This window comes from Cavia porcellus, unplaced genomic scaffold (genome assembly GCF_034190915.1).
Source record: "Cavia porcellus strain 051 isolate PalLab524CR breed Dunkin Hartley unplaced genomic scaffold, mCavPor4.1 scaffold_26, whole genome shotgun sequence".
NCBI classification, from domain to species: Eukaryota; Metazoa; Chordata; class Mammalia; order Rodentia; family Caviidae; genus Cavia; species Cavia porcellus.
In genome coordinates, this window is record NW_026947509.1 from 35,769,902 (window position 1) to 35,793,903 (window position 24,002).

General features: G+C 38.5%; 1 protein-coding gene across 1 annotated transcript in view; it reads left to right on the plus strand.

Moving 5' to 3' along the window:
- Dner (delta/notch like EGF repeat containing) overlaps positions 1–24,002 on the plus strand; it is a 304,215-nt gene that overhangs the window by 217,652 nt on the left and 62,561 nt on the right. Inside the window, exon 8 of the mRNA XM_063237180.1 lies at positions 23,536–23,760. Within this exon, the coding sequence (XP_063093250.1) occupies positions 23,536–23,760 (225 nt within the window). The remainder of the gene's footprint in view (positions 1–23,535; positions 23,761–24,002) is intronic.

The window sequence follows — 24,002 nt, forward strand, 5'->3', positions numbered from 1 at the left end:
GGCTGCAGGTATCTTGGGCCAGGGGGACGGGCTTTACCTTTATCCCTGAGGGAATGGCAGCAGGGGCTTAGTCTAAGACCCAGTTCCATCCGGGGCAAGTGACCTCACCTCTCAGTGCCTGTGAGAAACGCATTCACTTGGCACGCTCAGTGTGGTCACAGTGAACAGTCTGTCTCCCATGGCTCGGTCCCTTCCTCCAGTTCCTTACTGGCCGAGTACTCTAGTGGGAGGGGGTGTAATTTTTCTGGATTCTGCCAGTTTTTTCTCTTTATAAGGCAGTTACTTGGTTCTCCTCCCAACTGGCATTTGGATTTCTTCATAATACTGTCTGTTCCTTACGCTGGGACTTTCTGAGAAGCAGATGTTCCTGTTTAGAAATCTCATGTGACCTTGCAATTCCTGTTTCTACTTAGCCTTATCTGTCTTATAAACATGGGCCATTCCCTGCCTTCCTTCTCCCTTCCTGATTCACACCTACATTTTTCAGCACAGGCTTACACTAGTTTATTTCTCCCCCAGGGTCCTGTTAGGACCTTCTCGATACATGAACTTTGTCAAGCTGTTAGGCAATTTGAGCTGCCAGTAATTTTCCACTCACTGTTAACTATTTTATCTTGAAAATGGATGAGTTTAAGTTTCTTTTTCTTACAGTGCCTCGTTGTTTTATCTGTAAAATGAAGGTGATGGTGACAGTTTAACTGAGATGAAGCATTGAGCACACTGGCTAAGTGCCAGCTGAATATCAGCTATGTTACTGTCATCGTTTTCATCACAGTTATTACCACTGACCCATTCAGAAACAGGCAAGGGAACTTAAATTTTTCATTCTGGAACAGCATTGAGCATAAATTGGAAAGAGACAAGAATGGAAGCGAGGAGAAAGATTTGGAAGTGATTGCAGAAGTCCAATGATACAAGTTAGGGTTAGAACAGAACTATAGGAAAAGAGAGAAACTGGCAGGTTTGAAAGAACTCTGAGGGGCTCTGGGGAAGGATGGGATATGGGGAGTGGAGGAGAGTGGGTGATTTTTTCAACAGCCTCTTTAAGACATCTTTCATTCAGATGTCTCTCTCCATCAAAGACTAAACAGAGATTTAGTTATCGCTTAGAACTCAGGAAGATTTCAAAGCTCCTTACTGTGAGTATCTAACTAGTGAGGAGCATTTTTAAAATGGCTCCTATTCTGGGGTGGCTGGTGTAGTAACTAAATTTATAGAGTACCTTGATCCTCGAGAAGAACCCGTGCTCTAGAACCCTGCTCACATCAGCTACACCTTGAAGGCAAGTTTGACAATTGTCTCAAATTTGCAGAATGTTCCAAAGTCGGGACAGAGGCTCCATCCCCCCTACTTCCTTTTCATTTCTCCCTTGGACACTTGTGTTTATTCTACCCTCTCCACTTCCCTGTTAAGTTAGCCCCTGAGGGAAAGAAATGTATTTTATTCATCTTTTTGCCTTTACCTACTTTTAACATCTTATCTGCACATCATGTTTTACGGTGGCAGATTAATTAATTTTTGGCAGATAGTTCAATCATAAAAGTCAACAATTTGCTATCACTTATCTCCATTATATTTCTTTTCGGTAAAGACTGTAGAATCCTTTTGCAGCAGTCACTGCCAGGCCAGAGATTAAAATCGTGCTTTTCATTGGGGTGCTGCTTCAACACTGCATGTCCATATCCTGGCTCTTTCCTGTCCATTTTACATCCGTGCTTTTTTTCTTCAAGGGTCTTTTCCCATCTGATCTGGGCCATGCCTCAGAGACTGATTCCTTGCTGAGTGGGGTACCTTTGACCCCTGCTTTCTTTTAAGTCCCTTTTCCAAAGTTCAAAGTCACACACCAGAGGAACAGATGTCTCCCACTGCAAGGTTTCATCCTTCATCAAGAACTTCTAGCTTTTCTTTGAATTTCCAATCTACTTTCACAAGGCTCACATTGGAGGAGGGTGGTTTCAGATTCTAGGTACTGCAGAAGTGATGAGAAATTGAAGTAAAAATATCTTGACTATTTTCTTATATCTGCCTTACTGAATGATTATAACCAGTGTAAGTAGTTAGAATCTGATATTATTACTTATGAATATATTCCTAACCCTGAGATTATCTTTACATCTGAAGATTTCTAATTATATATACTCATGATCACTGTATTTTAGCATTTCCATGTGCATATTTAAATATATGAATATGTAGCTGAGCACAGTGGCACACACCTGTGATCCAGATGATGGCAGAAGAACCATGAGTTTGAGACTAGCTTGGGCAACATAGTAAGATTCCCACATCTCAGAAAATATATATTTAGTTGTATTTGTAAATCTGAGAACTGTATCTAGGCACTGCCGTTACTTCAGCATCTCGATTTTTATACCATTCTTTTGTGGGGAATTTGAAGAACACAACATAGTTAATGAACAAACAGCAGTGGTTAAAGCATTGAACACTAAAGGACATGAGCTGTTTCTGCAGGTGTGAATGCACTTTGTGCAGAGCTCACCTGGCAGAATGGTACCACCTTCCTGTCATTTACCTGTTATAGCTGGCATATGGCAGTGAAAGACCAAAATGAGAACGCGGGCTTCATGTACTGTTTTGAGAAAATATTTTATCTAATGCATTTAAAAACATTAATATTGTAAGATGTTAAAATGTTTAAAGCCATTGTGGCTGGAGATTTAGCCCAGTGGCATAAGCGCCTGCCTTGCAAGCAGGCAGTCGTGAGTTCGATCCCCGGTACTGATAAAAAAGGAAAAAGACAAAAAAAAAAAATGTTTTAAAGCCATTAAAAATGTTCTAGATTGTATAAGACACAGAGAATTTGTATTAGCTGTTCTTGTACTGTAAGGATGACAATGAGTATTGCAGTTGACTGGGAAGCTCATGTCTTTCGATCTTGTGAGCACTAAAACATGACATTGGATTTTGCTGTCTGATCCCGAAGCCCCTATAACATGAAAACTCCCATAGCATAACCCATTGTGGGAGCTTAGGAGACCTGAATCTGGGCCCAGTGATGAGTTATGAACTTAGTGGTTTTAACTGTGAATTTCAGGGTCATGCTGCTAAGTTTTAAAGGGTGATTCTAGTGCACATCTTATGAATGAATGGGTGTGAAAAGGAAAAGATCCTTAGCTCTGTGCTTGACAAATAAGTATTATAATGATTAATTGGTCATAACAGATTGAGTGAATCTTACTGTTTCTATTCATTCCAGCCTTAGTTTCCCTGTTGTACAAGTGTTAGAGTTGACTGGTATCTTTACGGGACTTTATTCCTAAAAGTCTTTGATTTGGTTTAAAATCCCCTTCCTAAGTCAATAAATCCATCTTGTTTCAAGGAATATTTATAGAGAAAAGTTCCATAACTTCTAAGTTCTGCTACAGAAAACCAGGGCCCTAAATCTTTAGGCTGGCCCAAAGGTCCTGTCAGTTAAATCCCATTGCAACAAGCTCTAAGAGTTTATCCAAACTATTTTGTTTTTCTGCATTTTATAGCCTTGAGTAATCTATCCATGTAAATCCTCCTGTCCAACTCAAATTTAAGTGGTGATGCTTTTCATCTTAAAGGGATTTAAAAGTAATAACAAGACATGTCATAAAAGTTATCTTTAAGATAACATGTATTGTTCAAAAATGAGGCATGTTACCTCATACGGGTATAGGCACCATGCAGTCCTGGTATGTATGAGCTTGATGCAAGTACTCTCTGAGGACCACGTAAAGCTGCATGGATTTAGATAAGAAAAACATCACCAAGTCCTCATAAAATTAACAGGCCTGAGTAAGACACTGTTCTTTTAAAAGCTGGCATTATCCCCAAGTCACCCCTCCAGTTAGGGATCTTAGCAGCTTCCAAGCGGTATGCAATTTCACCTTTGGGGAACAACAGAGGGCATTAAGACTTATTAAGTGTGTGTGAATGTGGTTCTATGTTGGGTGCATACCAATTAATTTTTGTTTTTTTAACTGAACTCATTTTCTTTCTTCCTTTCTTTTTGCTCATAGTGCAATTTCTCTGGGACTGTTTAAATAGAAATGTGGCAGGGAATTTTGTTTGCTTGCTTTTTTCCATCAGCAGAGGGGACAAAAACTGCACTAACATTTACTGAATGGCAGGATCCCATCTCTCCGCTTTAGCTCTGTTTCCCCTGAGGAAACTGTTTTCGTAGGTGGCCATCAGGGGTTACCATTTGATAAATCGGTGTATGAATGAATGAATGAATATAATGATACTTTGACTTTTTGTTTTAGACAATAGGATATATCTAGTAGATGAACACAAATTTTGGTATCTTAAGGTATGTGTCCAGATCTGCACATAATTATGTAGAATTCTTTCAGATATTTGGCTTTGAAAATCCAGGTTTATGTGTTGCATTCAACTCTAATGTTTTCACTTATGCCTCCCATGGTAGCAATAGCCTGCGTAGTGACAGTAGCCATGAAGATGGTGTCGCCATGTGTTGAGTGCCTAGTGTGTGTTAAGAATTATGCTTGGCCCTTTGAAATTATCGTTCACTTCACAGCCAAAGCTTAAGATTTTGCTGCTTGAGTTTAAATGTGTTTGACCATGGACTACCTGGTGATCTTGGACAAGGTACTTAAACTTAAGTTCTCCACACTTCATTTGGTCCATCTGTAGAGCAAAGGTAGTATTAGCAGCCACTTCTTGGGCTTGTGCTAAATTGTAAAGTGCTATGAGCTTACAGTGTTTAGAACAGTGTCTAACAGAGAGTAAGTAATCAACATCAGTGTTCAAACCCTGCAGCAGCTGTACAAGGTAGACATTATTGTATCATTGTTAAGATGAATCCTGAGGCTCTGAGGTCACAGGATATGGGCAGAGGTTTGTCTGATTCCGAGGTCCTCATTTTTCTTGGAGCACTGACTTCTCCCTGATCAAGTTCTTTCTCCTGGGGTAGCTATTTGGATGCACAGCATCTCTTCTATGGGCTATTAAGGAAAATATCTTTGTATCTCCTAGAAAACATGGTACTTAGATACTTACAAGGCATTTCTTCAATGACTGAGTGAATAAATGTTTCCAGACTATTCCAATGATAGTACATTATATGGGAAGAAATGCCCATGTAACAAATGGATTAACCATGTTAACTAAGGGATCCACTGGCCAGACCTTGCAACTCAGTCCTGTCAGCAAAAGGATGACCTGTATCTTACAGGACTGCTTTTAGTGCCGCACTCATGCATGATTTGGGGAGTCACTCAGAGACTTAGGCAGTGTTCAAATACAGAAATTGGGGTCCCCTTCTCTGCCTCTCCTTTGTCTAGGAGCTCGTTCCTGCCCTCAGCCCCTGTGGGCAGAAAGAGCTGCTTTCCTGCTGTGTCTTGGGCTTCCAGTGTGTTGTCACAGGTGATCCATAGCTCTCAGGTGGAACCCCCCAAACCCGAAACTGACCCCTTGCTGGCTGCTACCTCTGCACTTTCTCTGCCTCTAAAACTGGTCTTCTTTGCTTCACTTTTCTGAGCCTTCATGTAGTTCCTTTTGTTTTTGGTGCAGAGTTTACAGTTGTTGTTTGTGGCAAGGTCTTACTTTTCTGTATTGGAGCCAAACACTGATAACATCATTCTTAAATCCAACAAAGATTCTTTACAATAGAAATATTTGTTCAAATATCCAAGAAGTAAATACAATTTTTATTTTCTCCTGAAGCAGAATTTATTACTTAACATGCATTTTTCTTTAGACTGTAGCAATGAAGAAGACTGGAGATTATTTTCTTTGTGTCCTTAATGTGGACTAAAGTATCACATGATGTAATTCCCAGCTTGATACTGAGCTCTTCAGGTCCAGGTTCTTACTTCTGTCAGTTTCTTAAGGTAGGAGTACAGAGCCACAGTCTAAGACCCAGTTGACCAGATGTCACAGAAGAAAAGAATGTTCTGTTTATTACTTTATCATAGTTTATGTTTGGTTAAGTAAATGTTCCTTTGACTTTGTTTTGCCAACCTAATTTCATCACCTGTGACTCAACATTGCATTGGTAAAGGCAGCTGGAGATAGATACTTAGATGTGTGAGCCATCTTTGGAGGTAGGGATTTTCTCACTGGCCCTGTTTTAATTGCACTGCTTATATTTGATTGTAATTTACAGGAACATGTCATTTCTAGTGTTGCTTCCTTGCTTTCAAATCATAAGCAGTCTGTACTGAGTAGGGCTTTTGGACTCAGGGCATGTGCATAGCATTATTTATTATTCTCTGACCACTTTTGCTTCATTTGACCATAGCCTGCTTTCCTGTAACAGCCTAGGATATTATATAGTGCTTTAAATAATTTTTAGCATTTTCCCCCTATTACCACAGAAGTCTATGTTCAAATGAGCTTAAAAAAAAAAAAACCCAAGAACTTCCTGTACTTCTGTTTCCAAGAGAGAATCACTTTAGATTTTAGGGGAATGTCTTTGAAGTCTCCTTTTCAGTGGCCTTTTAAGAAAAACTGAAATTGGATCTTACTGTGCATTTTCTTTTATAATGAGCTGCTTTAACTGAGCAGTGATAATATTCTCCTATAGAGATAATAATTTTTTTCTAAAGAATTGTTATTAATGGCTGTACTTTATTCCATCATAGGAATGTGGCATAATATATCCAATAAAAGAATCAGTCATTTGTATACTACCCAGTGGCTCATAGCTTGTGGCAGTTATTGCTATACAACAAGACTGAAGCAGCAGGGGCTGGGGATTTAGCTCAGCGGCATAAGCGCCTGCCTTGCAAGCAGGCAGTCCTGAGTTCGATCCCTGGTACCGATAAAAAAGAAAAAGGCAAAAAAAAAAAAAAAAAAAAAAAAGATAAAAAAAAAAAAGACTGAAGCAGCTCAGGTCTTGTGAGTCTTATGGAATGGTGGCCACGAGAGACAGAGACATAGTGTGGACAGTACAACTAGGGATGGACAGGGCTCTGCTAGGGCGATCTGGTGTTTGGAAAGGGGGGCGATGCCTCCAGACAGGACTGGAGGGAAGGTCAGTAGTGTTTCTAGGGAAATGATGTTTTGAGGATCTGAAAAACAGCAAGCAAGCAGATGGAAGGGTGTAGACAGAGAAAAGAATCTCCCAGGAACACAGAATAAGAAGCATACGGAGGACCAAGTAGAAGAAGGGGGATTGTGAGGAACAGGATGAGTTCAGCAGAGCCGCAATGTAGACTGCAGTGAAGGGCAGACACGTGGCTGAGGGGTAAGTGGGAGTCAGCTCGTGCAGACCTTTAAATGCCTCGATAAAGGGACTAGACTACACCAAGAGTATGGAGAGGGATACATGGACAAGTGTGACAGGGAAAGGGAAGGATCTGAGCACTTGGGAGAAACTGCTATGTTGGAGGAAAAGGAATGGATTGAGGGATGGCAGGAATTACAGAGCCCGTTAGGAGTCTGTCACAGTGATTTAGGTGAGCTGCAAAGATGGAGAGAATTAGGCTACTGATAGAGAGAAATGGGCAGATTTGGCTGTAGATGGGGAAGAAGATGGTGGAGTAGGCAAGCTAGCTGTCAGACAGTTGTAGTCAACTTGATGTATGGGTTCCAGTGGGTGCTGAGGTTTGGGAGGGAACAATGAAGAAACAATGATTCATCAGAAAATGCAGACAGCATGCTTTCTTTGTGTCTCTCAAAACTGCTGATGTCCACCTAAAGCATGGCCAGAACCACTGGCACCACCACTGGCAACATACTCAACTTTGCTTCTTTTCCTTCTAGACCCTAGTTCTGTGCTCTTCTAGTAAAGCAAGGGTTTGGAAATTGTACTCTAGGGGGCGCCACTCAGCTGGTGTTTGCGGGACGTTGGCACTGGATGGCACTCTTCAGCTGCTACCCTTCTCCCACAGTTAGGTCTCTATGACTACAAGTGTAACACAGCCCCACAGTTCCTGACCCCTTTCTGGCTCAGAAAGTAGTGCATTGTACTGCTTGTAGCAGTAGTGCATGGGATCTGTTTACTTGTTTACCTGTGGTCTGTTTTCCTCACCAGAATGTAAATTTGTTGCCTCACACGTGCCTGATGCCTGTTTGGTCTCAATTAGCATACATTAAATAAATGAATACCCCAAGGAACACACAGCACTTCATCCTAGTCCTCTATGTTTCTACTGTCAATAACCAATACTTTTCACTCATGTAGTTTTATTTTTTTAAAAATCTTTAGTTTGTTTTTTTTTTTTTAAATCTCTTCTGCTCTTTTCTCTATTCAGTCTAAACTGAGAAGAAAAATTCATCTAACATCCTCTGTTTCCTGTGTATTCTTCATGCCCCTGTTTAGGTCTATATTTGTCTTTCTGTTCCACTAGTGAAAGTGCTTAAGGTGTTCTTCACTTTTATTCTTACAACTGAATCTTCTTAAAAATTAAAAGTCCCATTTATTGATTGATTGATTTCGAGATAGGGTCTTCCCATATTGCCCAGCTGACCTTAAACTCTTGGGCTCTGCTGATGCTCCCACTTCAGTCTCCTCCGTAGTTGGGGCCAGAGACCCCCTACTCCCACCCTAGTGGGCTAAGAGTCACATGCAACCGTGGTTCTGTGGAACTTTCCACCTATTGGTTTTGGGATTGATTTTCCTAGAGAGGCCTCCTCTTTACCTTACATAATGTCTGCTTTCTTAGAACCGGAAAAAACGTGCTGCTTAACGTTAAAGTTTCCAGAAGCACCAGCCAAAGCTCTGACGGTAAAGTCATTCCTCTTCCTTGCCTGCTGAGCTGGATCTCAGGCTTTCTTTGAGGTGTGGGGCGAAAGCCTTTCCTCTCTTCTGAATCGCTGCCGTGCTTAAAGCGGCGCCTCACACACTGATGCTATGTGGGCAGCAGGGCCAGCCCTCGTGCTGTGTGCTGGAACTGGTCCATAGCGTGTGCCATAGGATGGAGCATTATCCTGTCTTCTCTCATCCGTTCAGATGGGCTCTTCTGAACTCCCTTACATGAGGGTCCAGACTCTACTTTCTCCTTGCTTCCCTGAGTTTCTCAGCAGAGCACTTGGAACTGATGTGATCTTTGTTCTGATAACATGATTATTCATTTACTTATCTATTAAAATAAGTAATGACTGATGTTCAACCTTTTTATATTCCTCCATTATAAGTTGCAGAACCTAATCTATATGTTTCAGTCTGCCTTTTCTAACTACTGTGTTGCATAATGAATCTGTTTAATATGTCCTCTGCCATTCAACCATCACTTCCCACTTCTTTATTCCCCAAACATTTACTGAGTGTCTCCCAGATATGCGCAGTTACTAGGCTGGGTGCTGAGGATCCATGATGAGACCCACCAACTTGGTTCCACCTTCAGGAAGCCTGTGGTCTCGCTGTGGGTGGGAGACAGAGGATGGGTGAATGATACACAGCTGCCTTTACCAATGAACAAAATGCTATGAAACTAGTGAACAGAGCACTGTGATACAGAATAAAACAGAAATTTGCACCTAGCATGGATTTATCAGGGAAAACACATGCATAATACATATTTAAGTCGAAATAAAGCATGGAACGAACCAGCTCCATAAGCAGGAGGAGTAGGAATGTCCCAGCAAACGAGTGGGGTACACCAAAACTCAAGGAGTAGCTTGCTGTTTCTGGGGGCGAATTGGAAGACTCTGGAGCCAGCTGCTAGAGAATGAGGGCTTAGACTGGTCAGCAGGGCTCTAACCACAGGGGACAGGTTGCTCACTGAAGGGAGGTCAAGTTTTTATTTTAGGAATCACCAGAACCATGATCATCTTTCCATTAGAAAAAAAATTACTCTCTTTGTAGATTTGAGTGAATAGGTAAACCACAATAAAGAATCTCATAAAAGGAAACTCTTGTATTAAGAAATAATTGTGACTTTGAGTAGGCGGGTAGCAGCAGAAATGAAACAATGTTTGAGCTCACAGTGTGTTTTGGAGATTAGGACCTTCAGATCCATTGACTGATTGGTTGGATGTGGGGGTAAAGAGAGGACATCAGGTGACTCCCATGTTTTGACTCGAACCATTTGCTGAGAAAGCAAAATTATGAATTGTTTTAAATGCCTGTATCTTTTTTCCCACGTGGATTGTCTTTACATGGCCAGCAAAGTTGCCAGTGTTACTTTATTCCTAGATTTTCCCTTATTAATGTTGCATAAACTTCTGACATCTACATAGCTTTTTGACAATACAGAGTGATTTCATTGTCTTGCAATTTAAAATCTTCTAGAATTGTTTTCTTTTGGTCTTAAATATCTGATTTTCATAATATGTGTATCTCCAGGGTGTTTTTCTTGTCTCTTTTTATTTACATAATAAATATTCATCAGGCAGACTCACGCAACTGTTAGTTCAAATACAAAACTTGTAGGAAGAACCATCTAGCTAAATTATAGCTTTTTTGGTACTAGCCCCTCCTTTCTTAGTAGATTTCTTTCATGGTTCTATTTTTGCTTAGTTTTCATTTTAATCCTTCAATCTTTCACCTTTTTCTAAACCTTACCTTTGTTGCAATCAGTTGTTTTGAATCTCCTGGCTGTTGACACTGCTTCTGTATGTTTACGACCAATTCTTCCTCTGGACTATGTTTTCTTTCCAGCATGTCCTGATTCTCAGCCTCTGTGTCCTATATGACTGGAAAGAAACTGTTCCACTCAGGAGATATTGCTATGTTTATCATTCTTTCTGCATTTTTATTAACATTATCAAATAATTTTTCACTTTCTCCCCTCCAAGGAGTACTATAAATCCAAATATATTTGCTCATTACTTTGAGTTAGGAGTATATACTATTTCTCTGTTTCAGTTTATTATCTTTAGCCATTTCAGAAGCTCTACTATCATTTTTATTACTTATGCTGCAGTAGTCTACAAAGGTATATTTCATTTTCTGTCCTGCAGATAGACCTTTATGTTTTGGAGTGTGAATGCATTTATGAATGTGCTTGAGCTGGAGTATTTGTTTTTGTTTCAGTCTTCTTGCCTTTCCTATAATAACTAATTTGGTTCCTGCAAGTGGAATTTTCCAAAATATTTACCTTAAGAGATAATTACTGATAGATTGGCCAGACGAAGTTCTTCGAGAGGTGTGTTAAAAAACAGAGGGTGCTTACCAGAGCCTATTGAAAATAGTTTACATTTGAGTGCACGTTCTAGTGGAATGTAAAATTCTTTATGGCTTTTCTTTTTCAAATGCAGAGGAAGTGGGCTGGGAGAAAACAGAGTGAATGAGGACCTTGGTTCATTTTTACAGACTGTTTCCTAGACAGATGGAATCTCTTGTGGCTGAATCTTGGCTGTAGATGACCCAAGGCCTTTTCCATCTTGTGTTGTCAAATATCATTTTACCAGTGCACATCATGCTGCTTCACATGCTATAAACTCAATGAAGAACTATGGTTATTTGCCTTAGCTTTGAGCCATGGTCCTCTGTATCTTTACTGGGGAATTCAAACTCCCATAACACTATATCTCAATCTGTGATCGTCAACATAGGTATGGTAAACCCAAATATCGAGTTTGGTCATCCAAACATTATGATCCTCTTTCTAGTTTTCCTCACAATCCAAAAAATTGTAATTCCAATCTACCACCACCAATGCAACCCATGGCGAGAATAAAGACACCAAGACATGTTCCAAGTTAAGGGCAGCCAAAGGGTCCTAAATCCAATCCTGTGAGGACATAGACAAAGGCCTTGATCTTAGGCCTCTCCCAGAATTTATTATTTTGTGAAGAAGGAGGGGTGGCTCAGGGATAAGTGACAGTGAGGATGGCAGGAATTATGTAACTTGAGCTGGCTGGCCAGGTGCAAGATTGGCATCTCTGTAAATTGCAGAGATAAAGATATGCAGAAAGATCAATTTACATAGGCCAATTAAGGTAGCAGTGGAATTGTTTTTGGGGGGCCATCACTTAGGTTTCTGATATGCCAACTCTTGTGCTCTGGGGAGTCATAGCCTCTTATCTTGAGGCTTGTACTCAGCTGACATCCTTGGAGCTATTTGCTCTAACATATCGAGTGCTCATATCCTGTACATATCTGTATTGTATGGAGAACACTATGTGAGGAAAAAGGACTGTCTGTTGGCCATAGAGATTACATATTAGCACCTTGGCTAGCGTTATTTGCAATGCTCAGAGCCAATTGAAGAGAGAAGGAAATACCCTAGCCAGCTTTTTACATATCAGTATAAGGAAATGAGTCTCCAAATAAAGTCACAGTAATTGTTTTACATTCAAAGGGAGTCACTGGAGTTGTCTCCCACGATAGGTGCTTATTTTTTTTTACCTAGGTATTCAATATACCCAGTTTCTTGTCTGGGCCCTGGTTTAATTTTTGATGCTATGTTTGTAACATTTAAGCTTTTTGTAATCTGTGTCATGTTTACAAATTTCAAAAATGAATCTGTTTGCATAGCTGTGACACGCATTGCAACAAAAAGCCATAAGTCAGGCAACATCTGGCCTTGATCAGTAGGTTAGGAGATGATTGATCTTTGCATCGTCTCCCATCTTGGACCTTTATTTTATGTTTGTACTGTTTTAAAGATGAATTCTGTTTTATAAGAAGTCAGAAACATGCATATTCGTTGGGATGCACATTTCATAATTGTATTCAAAATATCCTCCTTGCGACATTGAAAATACAGAGGGACAATAGGCAAATCAGGCTCAAGACATTATGCATATGCAGAGTGGAAAGTGTGTAGCTGGTGAATAATCCAGTTTTCTAAAGCTTCTCAGTTTCAGCATTCAAGATAGTGGTGGGTTGAATTCAACTGTAATTTTTTTTATGCTGACACCTTCAACTTGCCAAGTGCTTTAATACAAACACTCCTGTGTGAAGCAGGGTACAGCTAGGAACTTAGGCGCTCAAATTTGGCATTGAACAAACCTCAGTTTGAGTTTTAGTTTTCCCATTTCCTGTTTGAGTGTTTCTGGACTAGTTCCCTAATGTCCACTCTCTCAGTCTTCGATAAAAGTGGAAAATAGTGGACTCTCTTTGAGTCAGTGGTTTTGGTTGACAAATCTAATGGATACAGTTGCTCAGTGTTGCATCTGTAATATAATAAAAACTTGGTTAGTATTTGCTATTATTTTTAACACTGTGATTCATTTCTCTTTTAAAACTCCTTTGATGCATGCAGATATCCTAGTAGTCCTTTTTTTTTTTTGAGACAAGGTCTCCCTATGTAGGTCAAGCAGGCCTTGAACTCACTATGTAGCCCAGGCTGACCTTGAACTTGCAGTGATCCTCTGGCTTCTGGCCTCAGCCCCCAGAGTGCTGGGATTACAGGCATGTGCCATCACACACAGACTATTATTTTCACTTTTTTATACAAATGAGGGAGCTAAGACATGTTAGCTAGTTAACTGTGATTGCATTAGTATAGCTTATTAATTATAAGAATATAGTTTCAAACAATAGATATCCGAAATAATATGGTACCTCAACTTGAGGAGCATTTACATTTCCAACCTATGAGCATGGTATATTTCTTCATCTATTTAGGTGCTTTTAATGTCTCTAATGTTTTGTAGTTTTTAGGGTAAAGGTCTTGCATATCTTTTGTTAAATTTACTTCTATCTAATGTTTTTGATAATATTTAAAACATTTATATTTTCAAAAAATTTATAGTTTATTACTCATATAGAAATACAATTGGCTTGGTACATTGGCTCTGTATCCTGTGTATATTCCTTTAGATTTTCTTTGTTGAATCATAGATCGATGAATAAATAAGGAGCTTCCTTTTCCCTTTGTACGTGTTATAATTTTATTTCTTTAGTTATCTTACTGCATGTGTAGGACCATCAGTAAAATGTCAAATGTAAGTGTTGAGAGTAGGTATACTTGCTGCAGGGAACAGAGGTCTTGAGTGGGAACATCTCTGAGGACAGTTGAAGCTTTGTTTGTTAATGGCAAGCACTTGTATGTATCATGCTGTATTCTGAGTGTTTAACCTGATAAACTCATTTAACATAAACCCATGAGATAAATATTCATATGTAGGTTTGGTATGACTCTTAGGGGAAAAATATTCATCATTTCACTATTAAATGTGATGTTACTTACAAGTTTTGTTTTGTATATGCTGCATTTGATAGAGAAAATGCCTTCTCTTTTACTATGTTGATTTTTAAAATAGCGAGCAAGCGCTGAATTTTACTAAATGACTTACCTACAATTGTTGAAATGATTGACTTGTATCATGTCTATGTGAGAAGAATGATGTTTTTCAAATATTGTATGCCCTAAATTATTTTGTCAGTGTATTTTGTTTGTTACTAAGAAAGGAGTCCTCCTCTCGTGATTTCTGTTTCTTTTCTGGTAGTTTTTTTTTTTTCTTGTATTTTGAAGCTGTCTTATTACTCGCCTACACGTTTAGGAATGTTAAATTTCCTAATGAAATGCCTGATTTTTTACATTTAACACTCTTCTTTATATCTGATAGTAATCCTAAGCTTGAAGCTTCCTTTTTCTGATATTAGAGCCACACTGACTTTTTTCTTCATAATGAATTTTTATTCTTTCTTTTTTTTTATTTTAAAGAGAGGAAACCCCCACAATTTTAAAACTCATCCTTTTACCTATATTTAGGATTTCTATATTTAGGTATTGATTTTATTAATGTATTCTGATATTTGGAGTATTAGCCCACTTATATTCAATATAATTATTGATATGGTTATGTCTAAGTCTATCTTACTGCTCCTTATTTTCTATTTGTCTCAGGTATTTGTTGTTTTATTATTCCTTTCCTGCCTTCTTTTGGATAAATAAAATATTCAAATATATCTTCTTGTATTTCCTTAATTGGCTTTTTAGTTGAAGTGTTGAGTTTTAAATTTTTGTCTTTGTTGCTATTTTATTTCAGTGGTTGCACTGGCAACTACAGTATAAAGCCTAAACTTACCAGATTCATCTTAGAATTAACATCCAACCACTTCATTCAAAATATAAGGACATAATGATAATATGATCTATTAACCTGGTCTCATTGTTTTGCTTCATTTTTGTTTTATTGTTGTTATTTATGTTCCTTCTATATATAATGTTATAAATTGTTACTATTTTTGCCACTAACAGTCATTTTTAGAGAAATTAAGAAAAGTAAAACTATATTTACTTCCTAAATCTACCCTTTCTCATGATCCTGAATTGGTGTAGCTCTGAGTTTCTATATTTTACCTTTTACTCAGTTTAAATAACTTTCTAATATTTTCATAATGTGAATAGATCTGCTGGAAACAAATTCTCAACTATTATTATTAGAATCTGTCTTAGTTAAATCTCATACCTAGAATTTATTTTCGATGAAAGCAGAATTCTAATATTCAGGGTGATTTTTCCAGCATTTTAAATGTGTCATATCGTTAGGTTCCATAAATCCCAATGACAAGTCATGCGCCATATTCATTGCTCAATGTATAGATTGTGTCTTTTTCTTCTGGTTCTTATTAATATTTTCTCTTGATTTTTAGCTTTCAGCAGTTTGATCCTGGTGTTCTTGAACCCATTCTTCCAGGGGTTCAGTGAGCATTTTGCCTATGGATTGAGATCCCACCAAACTAGGAAAAATTCAGCCGTTGTATCTGTGGTTGGAGGGATGGATTGAAGGATAATGGTAAAAGAGCACAGGCGATATGCCAACTTTTGAAATGGACGCCTCTTAGGAGTGACCTCAGACTATTTCCACTTATTTCCTAGTGTCCAGCGTGGAGTTACAAGTCTACGTTTAGTTTGGAGCAGAGGTTAGCAAGTGTAGTCATTATTCTGTGCAGCTGTGTGAGCAGATGTTCTTTAATTGTAGAAAGCTGGTATCAGGATACCACCTCCACCATCCCACCCCACCCCCTGCTGCACACAGCCTCTCAGTAAGGTTCTGACAGATCCACAAGCACCTGCCTTCCCGTTCTGGCCCTCTGCTATCTCCTAGCCATCCAGTGTTACCGCAGAGCCAGGACTGAGGTCAGATTGCCCACGTTCACCTCCCGTTTAACCGTGTCACCTTGGGTAAATTACCTGACCTTTCAGTGCCTACTTTCTCATCTAAAAATGAGGAAACAGCAGTACTTACTTTATAGGGTTAATGGAGGGTTAAATGAATTTACATACTTAAACACTTGGAGCCCTGCCTGGCATGTTTAAGAGCTTGCTGTTAACAAACACGGTTGCACCACACTGTCCTTTTGAGCCTGTGCAGTGACATTCTCAGGGGTGCTCCTGCCGCCCACCTCTGCCCATAGCTATTTGGCCAAGCACCCCACCGCCACCTTCCAGCTTCAGAGTGGCTCAGTAACTGCACATGTTTACGTCTGGACTCCAAAAGATGACCCTCTTTAAAGAGGTCCAGGGACATGGCCTGGAGGGACTCATGCAAATGTGAAATTTGTTCCAGAGATTGACTAACCGGCTAGCTTCCTTCCAGTTTCCCTAACCACGCACTCTTAAGCACACAGGCAAATCCAAATTTCCCACACTTCACCGCTTTAAAAAGAGGACCCACATTTATTACCATGTGCCACATTACTTCATCATATGTAGTATGAGTCAACACCATCTTGTGGTGAAGAAGTTAAAGCAAAAATGATTACATACCTTGCCAAGGTCACACAGCTAGTAAGAGAATTCGAACTTTTCTTTCTTTTTGTCTTTGCATTTGTAGTATGTAACTTTATTCTTGGCTTCTGTCAGGAAAGATGTCAAAGGTGGCTGAAAACGATGCAAGTCACTTATGAAAGGTTGTCCTGTGAATAAGAAGATAATAATGACTTAGGTGGTAGAAAAAATGGAGAATTTACTACAGAAACAATGTTTTCAAAATTCACTCTGTTGTGTCTTTTTTCTTTTCTTTCTTGTACTCTTCCATGTTTCAGTTATCCTGAGTTCCAGCCTTGGACTTGCTTCTTACTTTGTTTTCTTGTTCCAAGTAGCGGGAGCTGTTCCTGTGCATTCAGTTCCTGCCTACATGCGTACATGACTGGCTCCACGCCCTGCAGTTCACACCTCAGTCCTGAGCACCAGGTCCGCATATCCAGCTTGCCCTGAACCAAAGACCTCAGCTCGACATGCACACTGCTGAACTCCTAACCCTCCCCTTGAAAGTTACCCCTGTATTTTCCATTGAAATCAGCAGCAGTGCCATTCATTTGCATCTTCTCTGGAATCACCTTAGAATCACATTATAATTATAACTGCTTCCTACTGAACAGTTGCAGTTGGAGAAGAATCACTGTGCCATGTGCTTTACCTTAGAATTTTTGCATTTATCCTCCATAAGCACTAAAAGTTTTAGACGTCAATGCCTCCATTCTGCTGAATGCCGAAGCCATTTTTATATCCTTAATTATAGGCAATGAGGAAAATGAATCAAAAGCAGGAACTAGTGTCCATGAAGTTAATGGGCAGAAGTGGTATTTACACCCAGTTCTTTTGGACTCCAGAGCCTATGTTCTTTATACTCAAAGACACCACGTAGATAGGACCCATGGACATGTTTTATTTGCTGGAAAAATGATTGATCAATACTCCAAAAGAAAGATTCTGAGTTGAGTGTAGGTTTCAGATTCTTAATTCAGAAGATCTCTCATCTGGCAGCAAGCTCCAGACTGGCTGCTGGTGAGTAGTGGCCATTTCTTTGGAAGAAGCGTTCTTTGTCCAGTTTACTGCAGTCCCTGAAGTATTGTTACACCTGCCCTCATCCGTATTATCTACCTGACTCCTGCGAGCGTTTGAGTTTATTGTTTTATGGGGCTTCCCCTCACTTTTCTGCAGTCTCACTGGTCCCTGTTGACAGTGTTACTTATAAATTCATAGTCCAATCTATCTCATATTCTTTATCCCTGTTATGATTTAGATCCAGTTTGTGTGTCACAACTCTCACGTGCTCAGAGGCAGGGATTTTGGAACAAGAGCAGACCATGGGAGCACTATAGCTGACTTACTATAGGATATGGATGGAGTCTGGTCAGAAGAGATGGTTCACTAGGGATGTGATCTAGAAGGGAATATTCCCCCCTTGGTTCTCCTCCTCCCTCCTCTCTGGCTGCCATGATGTAAGGAACATTTATGTGCTTTCTCCCTGCCTTACTGCTTCTGTCTTGGAGCTGGAAGACTGTAGACTGTAACCATGAGCCAAAAAAGCCTCTCTTTACATTGTGTGTGTTGGATATTTGTCTCAGCAACAAGTAAGTAAGATATCCCTACTGTTACAAAGTGGCTCTTACAGTCTCTCTCCCGCACTTGCTTTAGAAATCACCTGGTTTCCTGCTTCTGATTCATTTTACACGTTGCCTATAATTAGGGATATAAAAATACAAACAGATGATTCCCACTAAGCTCAGAATGAAATACAAACTCTCTTAGTGTAGTATATAAGACCATCTGTGATCTGGCCTCCAACCTGTATTTTCATCTCCACTCACCGTTCACACTCCTCTGAGCTTTATTGAAAAATTGGCTCTCCTTTGACCAAGACATAAACAGAGCAGAGTCAACTCCTGGTTATGCTAAGACACTGTCACATTTTAATTGCCGCCTCATTGAATTCGGTTCTGTGCATACAATAGAGAAGAGGTTAAGCTTTGTATTCCATTATCTGCTATCTGCTAGCTGTGTAGACTTGATCAATCTGCTTCATGTTGTTGTGTTAGTGTTCTTATATCTATGAAGTGTGGCTACTAAAAGTTGTTATATCATGCTAGGTTTAAGTGAAATAATTCATGTAAGGACATAGAACCACCTGGTGCATATCACCCCCATTGTATGTAAGCTGTCGCTATTGTTCCTGTCATTTTTATTCCATTCATTCATGCAACATTGGGCTGAGAACTATTGTAGAAACTTTCATATGTATATTTTTGGCACCCACAGTGATTTTATGAAGAGAATAATGCCAGCCCTGTTTTCTAGGTAAAGCCATAGCTGATAAAGGCTGGGACTTGCGATGGTCATGGTTTGCTGATAGATGGTAGATGCAGAATTCAAATGCCAGAGTCCTCCTCCTTGCTTCCCTTGTTTTTATGCTCCTCATTTGCATGGGACTTTCCTTGGGAAGTCACACCTCGGTACCACAGACTACGTGGCTTAATCAACAGAAATGTATCTCTCTGGATTCCGTAGGCTGGGAATTCAGGATGAAGACGTTAACAGAGCTGGTTGCTTTGGGTGCTCTTCTTCCTGGTCTGAAGATGTTTCCTGTGTGCACCTGGTCCTCTGGGGTCTCTGTGTGCCCTCATCTCATCTGCTAATCAAGACATCAATCAGATTTCACAAGGGTCCAGCCTAAACCTCTTTTTAACTTAATACTTGTTAAAGAGTTTTACCTAGCTACAGCAATATTTTGAGGTATCGGGAGCTATACCCTTAAAATATAAATTTTAGAGTAATGCAATTTAGTCCTGACTTGGTGAATCTGATACTTGAACATCAAGATGGACTCCATGGAGAGCTGTATTCAGCTCTCTTACTGTATTCTAGTAGTTCTGAGTACTTTTTCATTTTTTGCTCTTGACTTAGATATAAGATTTTTGTTTCTGATTTTTTAAATATTTAATTCTCCATACATATTGTTTTAGTCCAGTTTTAATTCATCTTCTTGGAGGGTTTTTAGGGACCCAGGTCCTATGAGCATTTCTCTTCTCTGTGTTTTCAGCTCAGGGGCTTCTGTCACCTTCCAGAGCTATTCATTCTGTTCTATTGCCAAAAGTTAATCTAAATATCATTTTGAATGTGGTCTCTATTTCTGAAAATTAAAATTTAGAATTTTCTTATGCTCTCTGAGCTCCTTTTACCAGGAAAACTTGTACCTAGACTTGGTTGTGGATTTCTTTATAGCTGAAATTTCTTATGAAATTGTTAAATTCACAGAGGTTAATGTAGAAATCCATACCACTCTCTTTTAAAATATATATTTAATTTAATTTACTTTTCAATTAATGCTTATTAATTGTGCATATTAATGAGGTTCAGTCTGATACTGCAACACATGATGTATATGATATACTTTGGTCAAATCAGAGTAATTAGCTTCTTATCATTTCTATCCATCCTCTTATCATTTCGTTGTGTGTGAATTTACCCTCTCTTAGATATTCAGGAGGTGTGTAATGGATACTAGTGAACACAGACATCCCCCTGCACTGCAGAACACCAGAACTTCTCCGTGACTGGGTTTGGTACTCTTCATACAACCTCACTTTATTCTCCTTCCCACCTGCCCAGCCTCTGTTGGTAACTATTCTACATGCAAGTCAACCAGTTTAACTTCCACATATGAGAGAGAACATGCAGTACTTGTCTTTCTGTGTTTGATTCATTTCACTTAACATATTGTCCTTTAATTCCACTTTGGTGAGAATGATGGATTCCATCTTCCACAGCTTAGTAACATTTCCTTGTGTTATCTACCACATTTTCTGTATCCATTTGTCTCTTGATGGGACACCTGGGTTGATTACATATCTAAGCAATTGCGAACAGTACTATATTAAACACAACTGCAGGTATCTCTTTAGCATGCTGAATTAATTTCATTTGGATGTGTACCCAGAAGGAAAATGGCTAGGTCATAAGTTAGGAAGACTTGTTTTTTATTGTTAGGTTTTTGAGTGCTTTATATATTCTACATGATAATTTTTGAGAGATGAATAATTGGCAAATATTTTCTGCCATTCTGTAGATTGTCTGTACTCTATTGCTGCTTTTGTTGTGTGGAAGCTTTCTTGTTTTATATAATCTCATTTGTCTATTTTTGCTTTTGTTTCCTGTGCTTTTGGGGTCATATCCAAAAACTCATTGTTTATACTGACGCCTTCAAGTGTTCTACATTTTCTTTGTGTAGTTTCATGGTTTCTCATCTTGCATTTAGGTGTTTGATTTATATTGAATTGATTTTTGTACAGGGTGAAAGGGGCTGAGTTTCAATTTTTCACCACAGATATTCAGTTTTCTCAGCACTATTTATTAAAGAAGCTGTCTTTTCTCCATTGTGTTTTTAGCACCTTTGTTGGACTCAGTTGGCTGTAAATGTATGGGTTTATTTTGGGGATCTTTGTTCTATTGGATTGGTGTTGGTTTTTAATGTATGTGACATGCTTTTTTTGGTTACTGCTCTGTCGGACGTTTGAAATCAGGTATTGTGATGCTTTTGGCTTTGTTCTTTAGGTTCAAGATTTTGTTTGGATATCTGGCAACTTATGTGTTTCCATATCCATTTTAGAAATCTTTTTCTTAATTTCGCAAAGATTGCTCCTGCTATTTTGATGGCTAAGATATTGAGTCTGTGTATCATTTTAGGCATTGTGGACATTTTAACAATATCCATTCTTCCAATTCACAAATGTGAGAGATCTTTCCATGTTTTGTATCTTCTTTAATTTTTCTCATTGGTGTTACATTGTCTTTCTATTACAGTTTCTCTCAATCCCTGGCTTAAATTTATCGTATTTATTTATTCAGTTAGGGGTAGCTATTGTAATGGATTATTTTCATGATTTCTTTCTTAGCAAGTCTGTGATTGCTGTATAAATGCCACTAGTTTTTGCACATTGATTCGTATCCTGAAACTTTGCTGAATTTATCAGTTCTAATAGTCTGTTGCAAATCCACACTCCTTTTTTTCTGAGCTGATGAGATAAAATCTTGAATGCAAGTTGTGAGTTAACTTGGCCAATTCATTTCCCAAGTTTATTTTTTCAGATTAAGAATATCAGATTATTTTTATCATCACACTCAATGAGAAAATTGAACCTTTCATATTTTGAAAGGCTATATTGCCTTTCAGTTAAGAATACAATTAAAAATAATTTTATTTTGTTCTAAAATTAACAGATTTGAAATATTAAGTCCTGTTTTTAAGAAATAACATGTGAAGTAGTGATGATAATAACATACAGTGCTGGCATGTGTTGGTAAGCATTTAAAGAGCTTCTTTTCAATCAGAAAGATGGAATATATCACATGAAGTACACAATTATATTCCACTCCAAGCTGCCAAGAGTCTCTTTGGAGAGTTCAAGTATTATTGAAACTGATTGTATGATACATTTAAAACATGATTTCTAAAATTTAAAAGCTATCAGAAGCTTTGTAAAATGTTGAATATCACTGGATTCTTGAGTTTTCTATTTCTACATAGAGTGATATCAAATTGATTATGGTGATTTATGAATGGTAGTTCAGATAATTAAATGTGGGAGCTCGTTTTGCTTGTTATATATATTTACTATCTTTTTAACAAAATCTGTAAAGTTGTCAAAATTGTTAAGGAGTTCTGTGTGAAAATTAGTAAATATAAACACAAATGAAGATAAGTGAAGTGGAATATTAAAATACAAAATGTACATGAGTAAAATTGTTTCACTTTTATACCTAAAATTTAAATAATCTTCTTTTAATTTTCTAAGTATTCTTCAAGTATTAAAAAATATAGGTCTTACCAAAACATTGCTAAATGCACATATCTACATTGTGTGTGTGTATGTGTGTGTATATAATATTTTGAGAAATACTGACTCAGACACTCAGAAAACAATAAAATCACCTACACAATAATCACATCTAAATTAAATTTAAAAATTAAACCACATATATAATTTTACATGTCATAAAATACATTCACTTCAAGTGTACAATCTGTGTGGCACATGATTCATTCTTTTGAGTTGTACAGTTGAGTGTGTTTTAGTAAATCCCGAGTGGTGTGACTCTCATCAGAATCCAGCTTCGGGACATTTCCCTGCACCCGGCAGGCTTCTCCTGTTGGTCGTACGTGCTCCATCTTCCCTCTCTAGCCACAGGCACCTTCTTATTAAATCTCTTTTGTGTATTTTCAAATTTTCTTTCCCAGGACTTTTCTTACAAATGGAATTATACACTAGGAAATGTGTGTGTGTGTGTGTGTGTGTGTGTGTGTGTGTGTGTGTGTGTAGCTTCCTTCTCTAGTACAATGCTTTGAGATTCATTCATACTATGCCTAGAAACTTTGTGTTCCAGAATGGCATATCATTGTAGAGATACGCTATACCATTTTCATTTACCCATTACAATAACCAACTTTAAAAAAAATATATTGTGGAAACTGAGTAGAGAATAAAGGTATAAGAATAGGAGAGTTATGATTTATAGTTTTATATGGCTTTAATTTTTAAATTTCAAAATATGTTTTATAAACAAAAGAATGGATGATATAAAATGAGAACAGAAAGCCTTCTACTGACTCAAATCCTACATTCCTTTCATCATCATCATCAATTTACTTTGTTGCATCTGTCTAGAGTATGCATATGCACATGTGCATGTACATTTATACCTGTACACATAGGTATACATGTAGGCAGTTATATATTTTATGTTTTAACAAATACAGAATTGAAGGGTTTAATATCTTAGTATGTACTTACCAACGCTAAGAAAAACATTCTCTCTGACCTTGTTGGATTGGGATGTACACGAGAACTATAATATCTATCTGTTCACAGTGGAGAAAGGTTAGGGTCTGTGGGCTCCAGATCTTAGTTATTATGGCAAAAGTTTTAATTTTTTAAAAGGTGCTTGCATTTTCTTGCAGGATACTTTGGATCTGCTTGTGAGGAGAAGGTGGATCCCTGTGCCTCGTCGCCATGCCAGAACAATGGCACCTGCTACGTGGATGGGGTGCATTTCACCTGCAGCTGCAGTCCAGGCTTCACAGGGCCCACCTGTGCCGACCTTGTGGACTTCTGTGCTCTCAGCCCGTGTGCCCATGGCACCTGCCGCAGTGTGGGCACCAGCTACAAATGCCTCTGCGACCCAGGTTGGTACTGCCTGGTGACAACATTCTATTCTTTCTCCAGTCTCAAATAACTGTTAGTTTTTCTTTTGTACCTGGGCAAATGTCAGGGCACAGGGTATGGTTTACTTGTAAATAGAAGTGAATTCCACTCATTTATTACACTTTTTATCCTTAGACTTATTCTTGGGGGTAGGGCTTTAAAAATCTTTTCCCCTGTAAATGAACAATCCACATTCATGATAGAAAAATTTGAAAATACCACA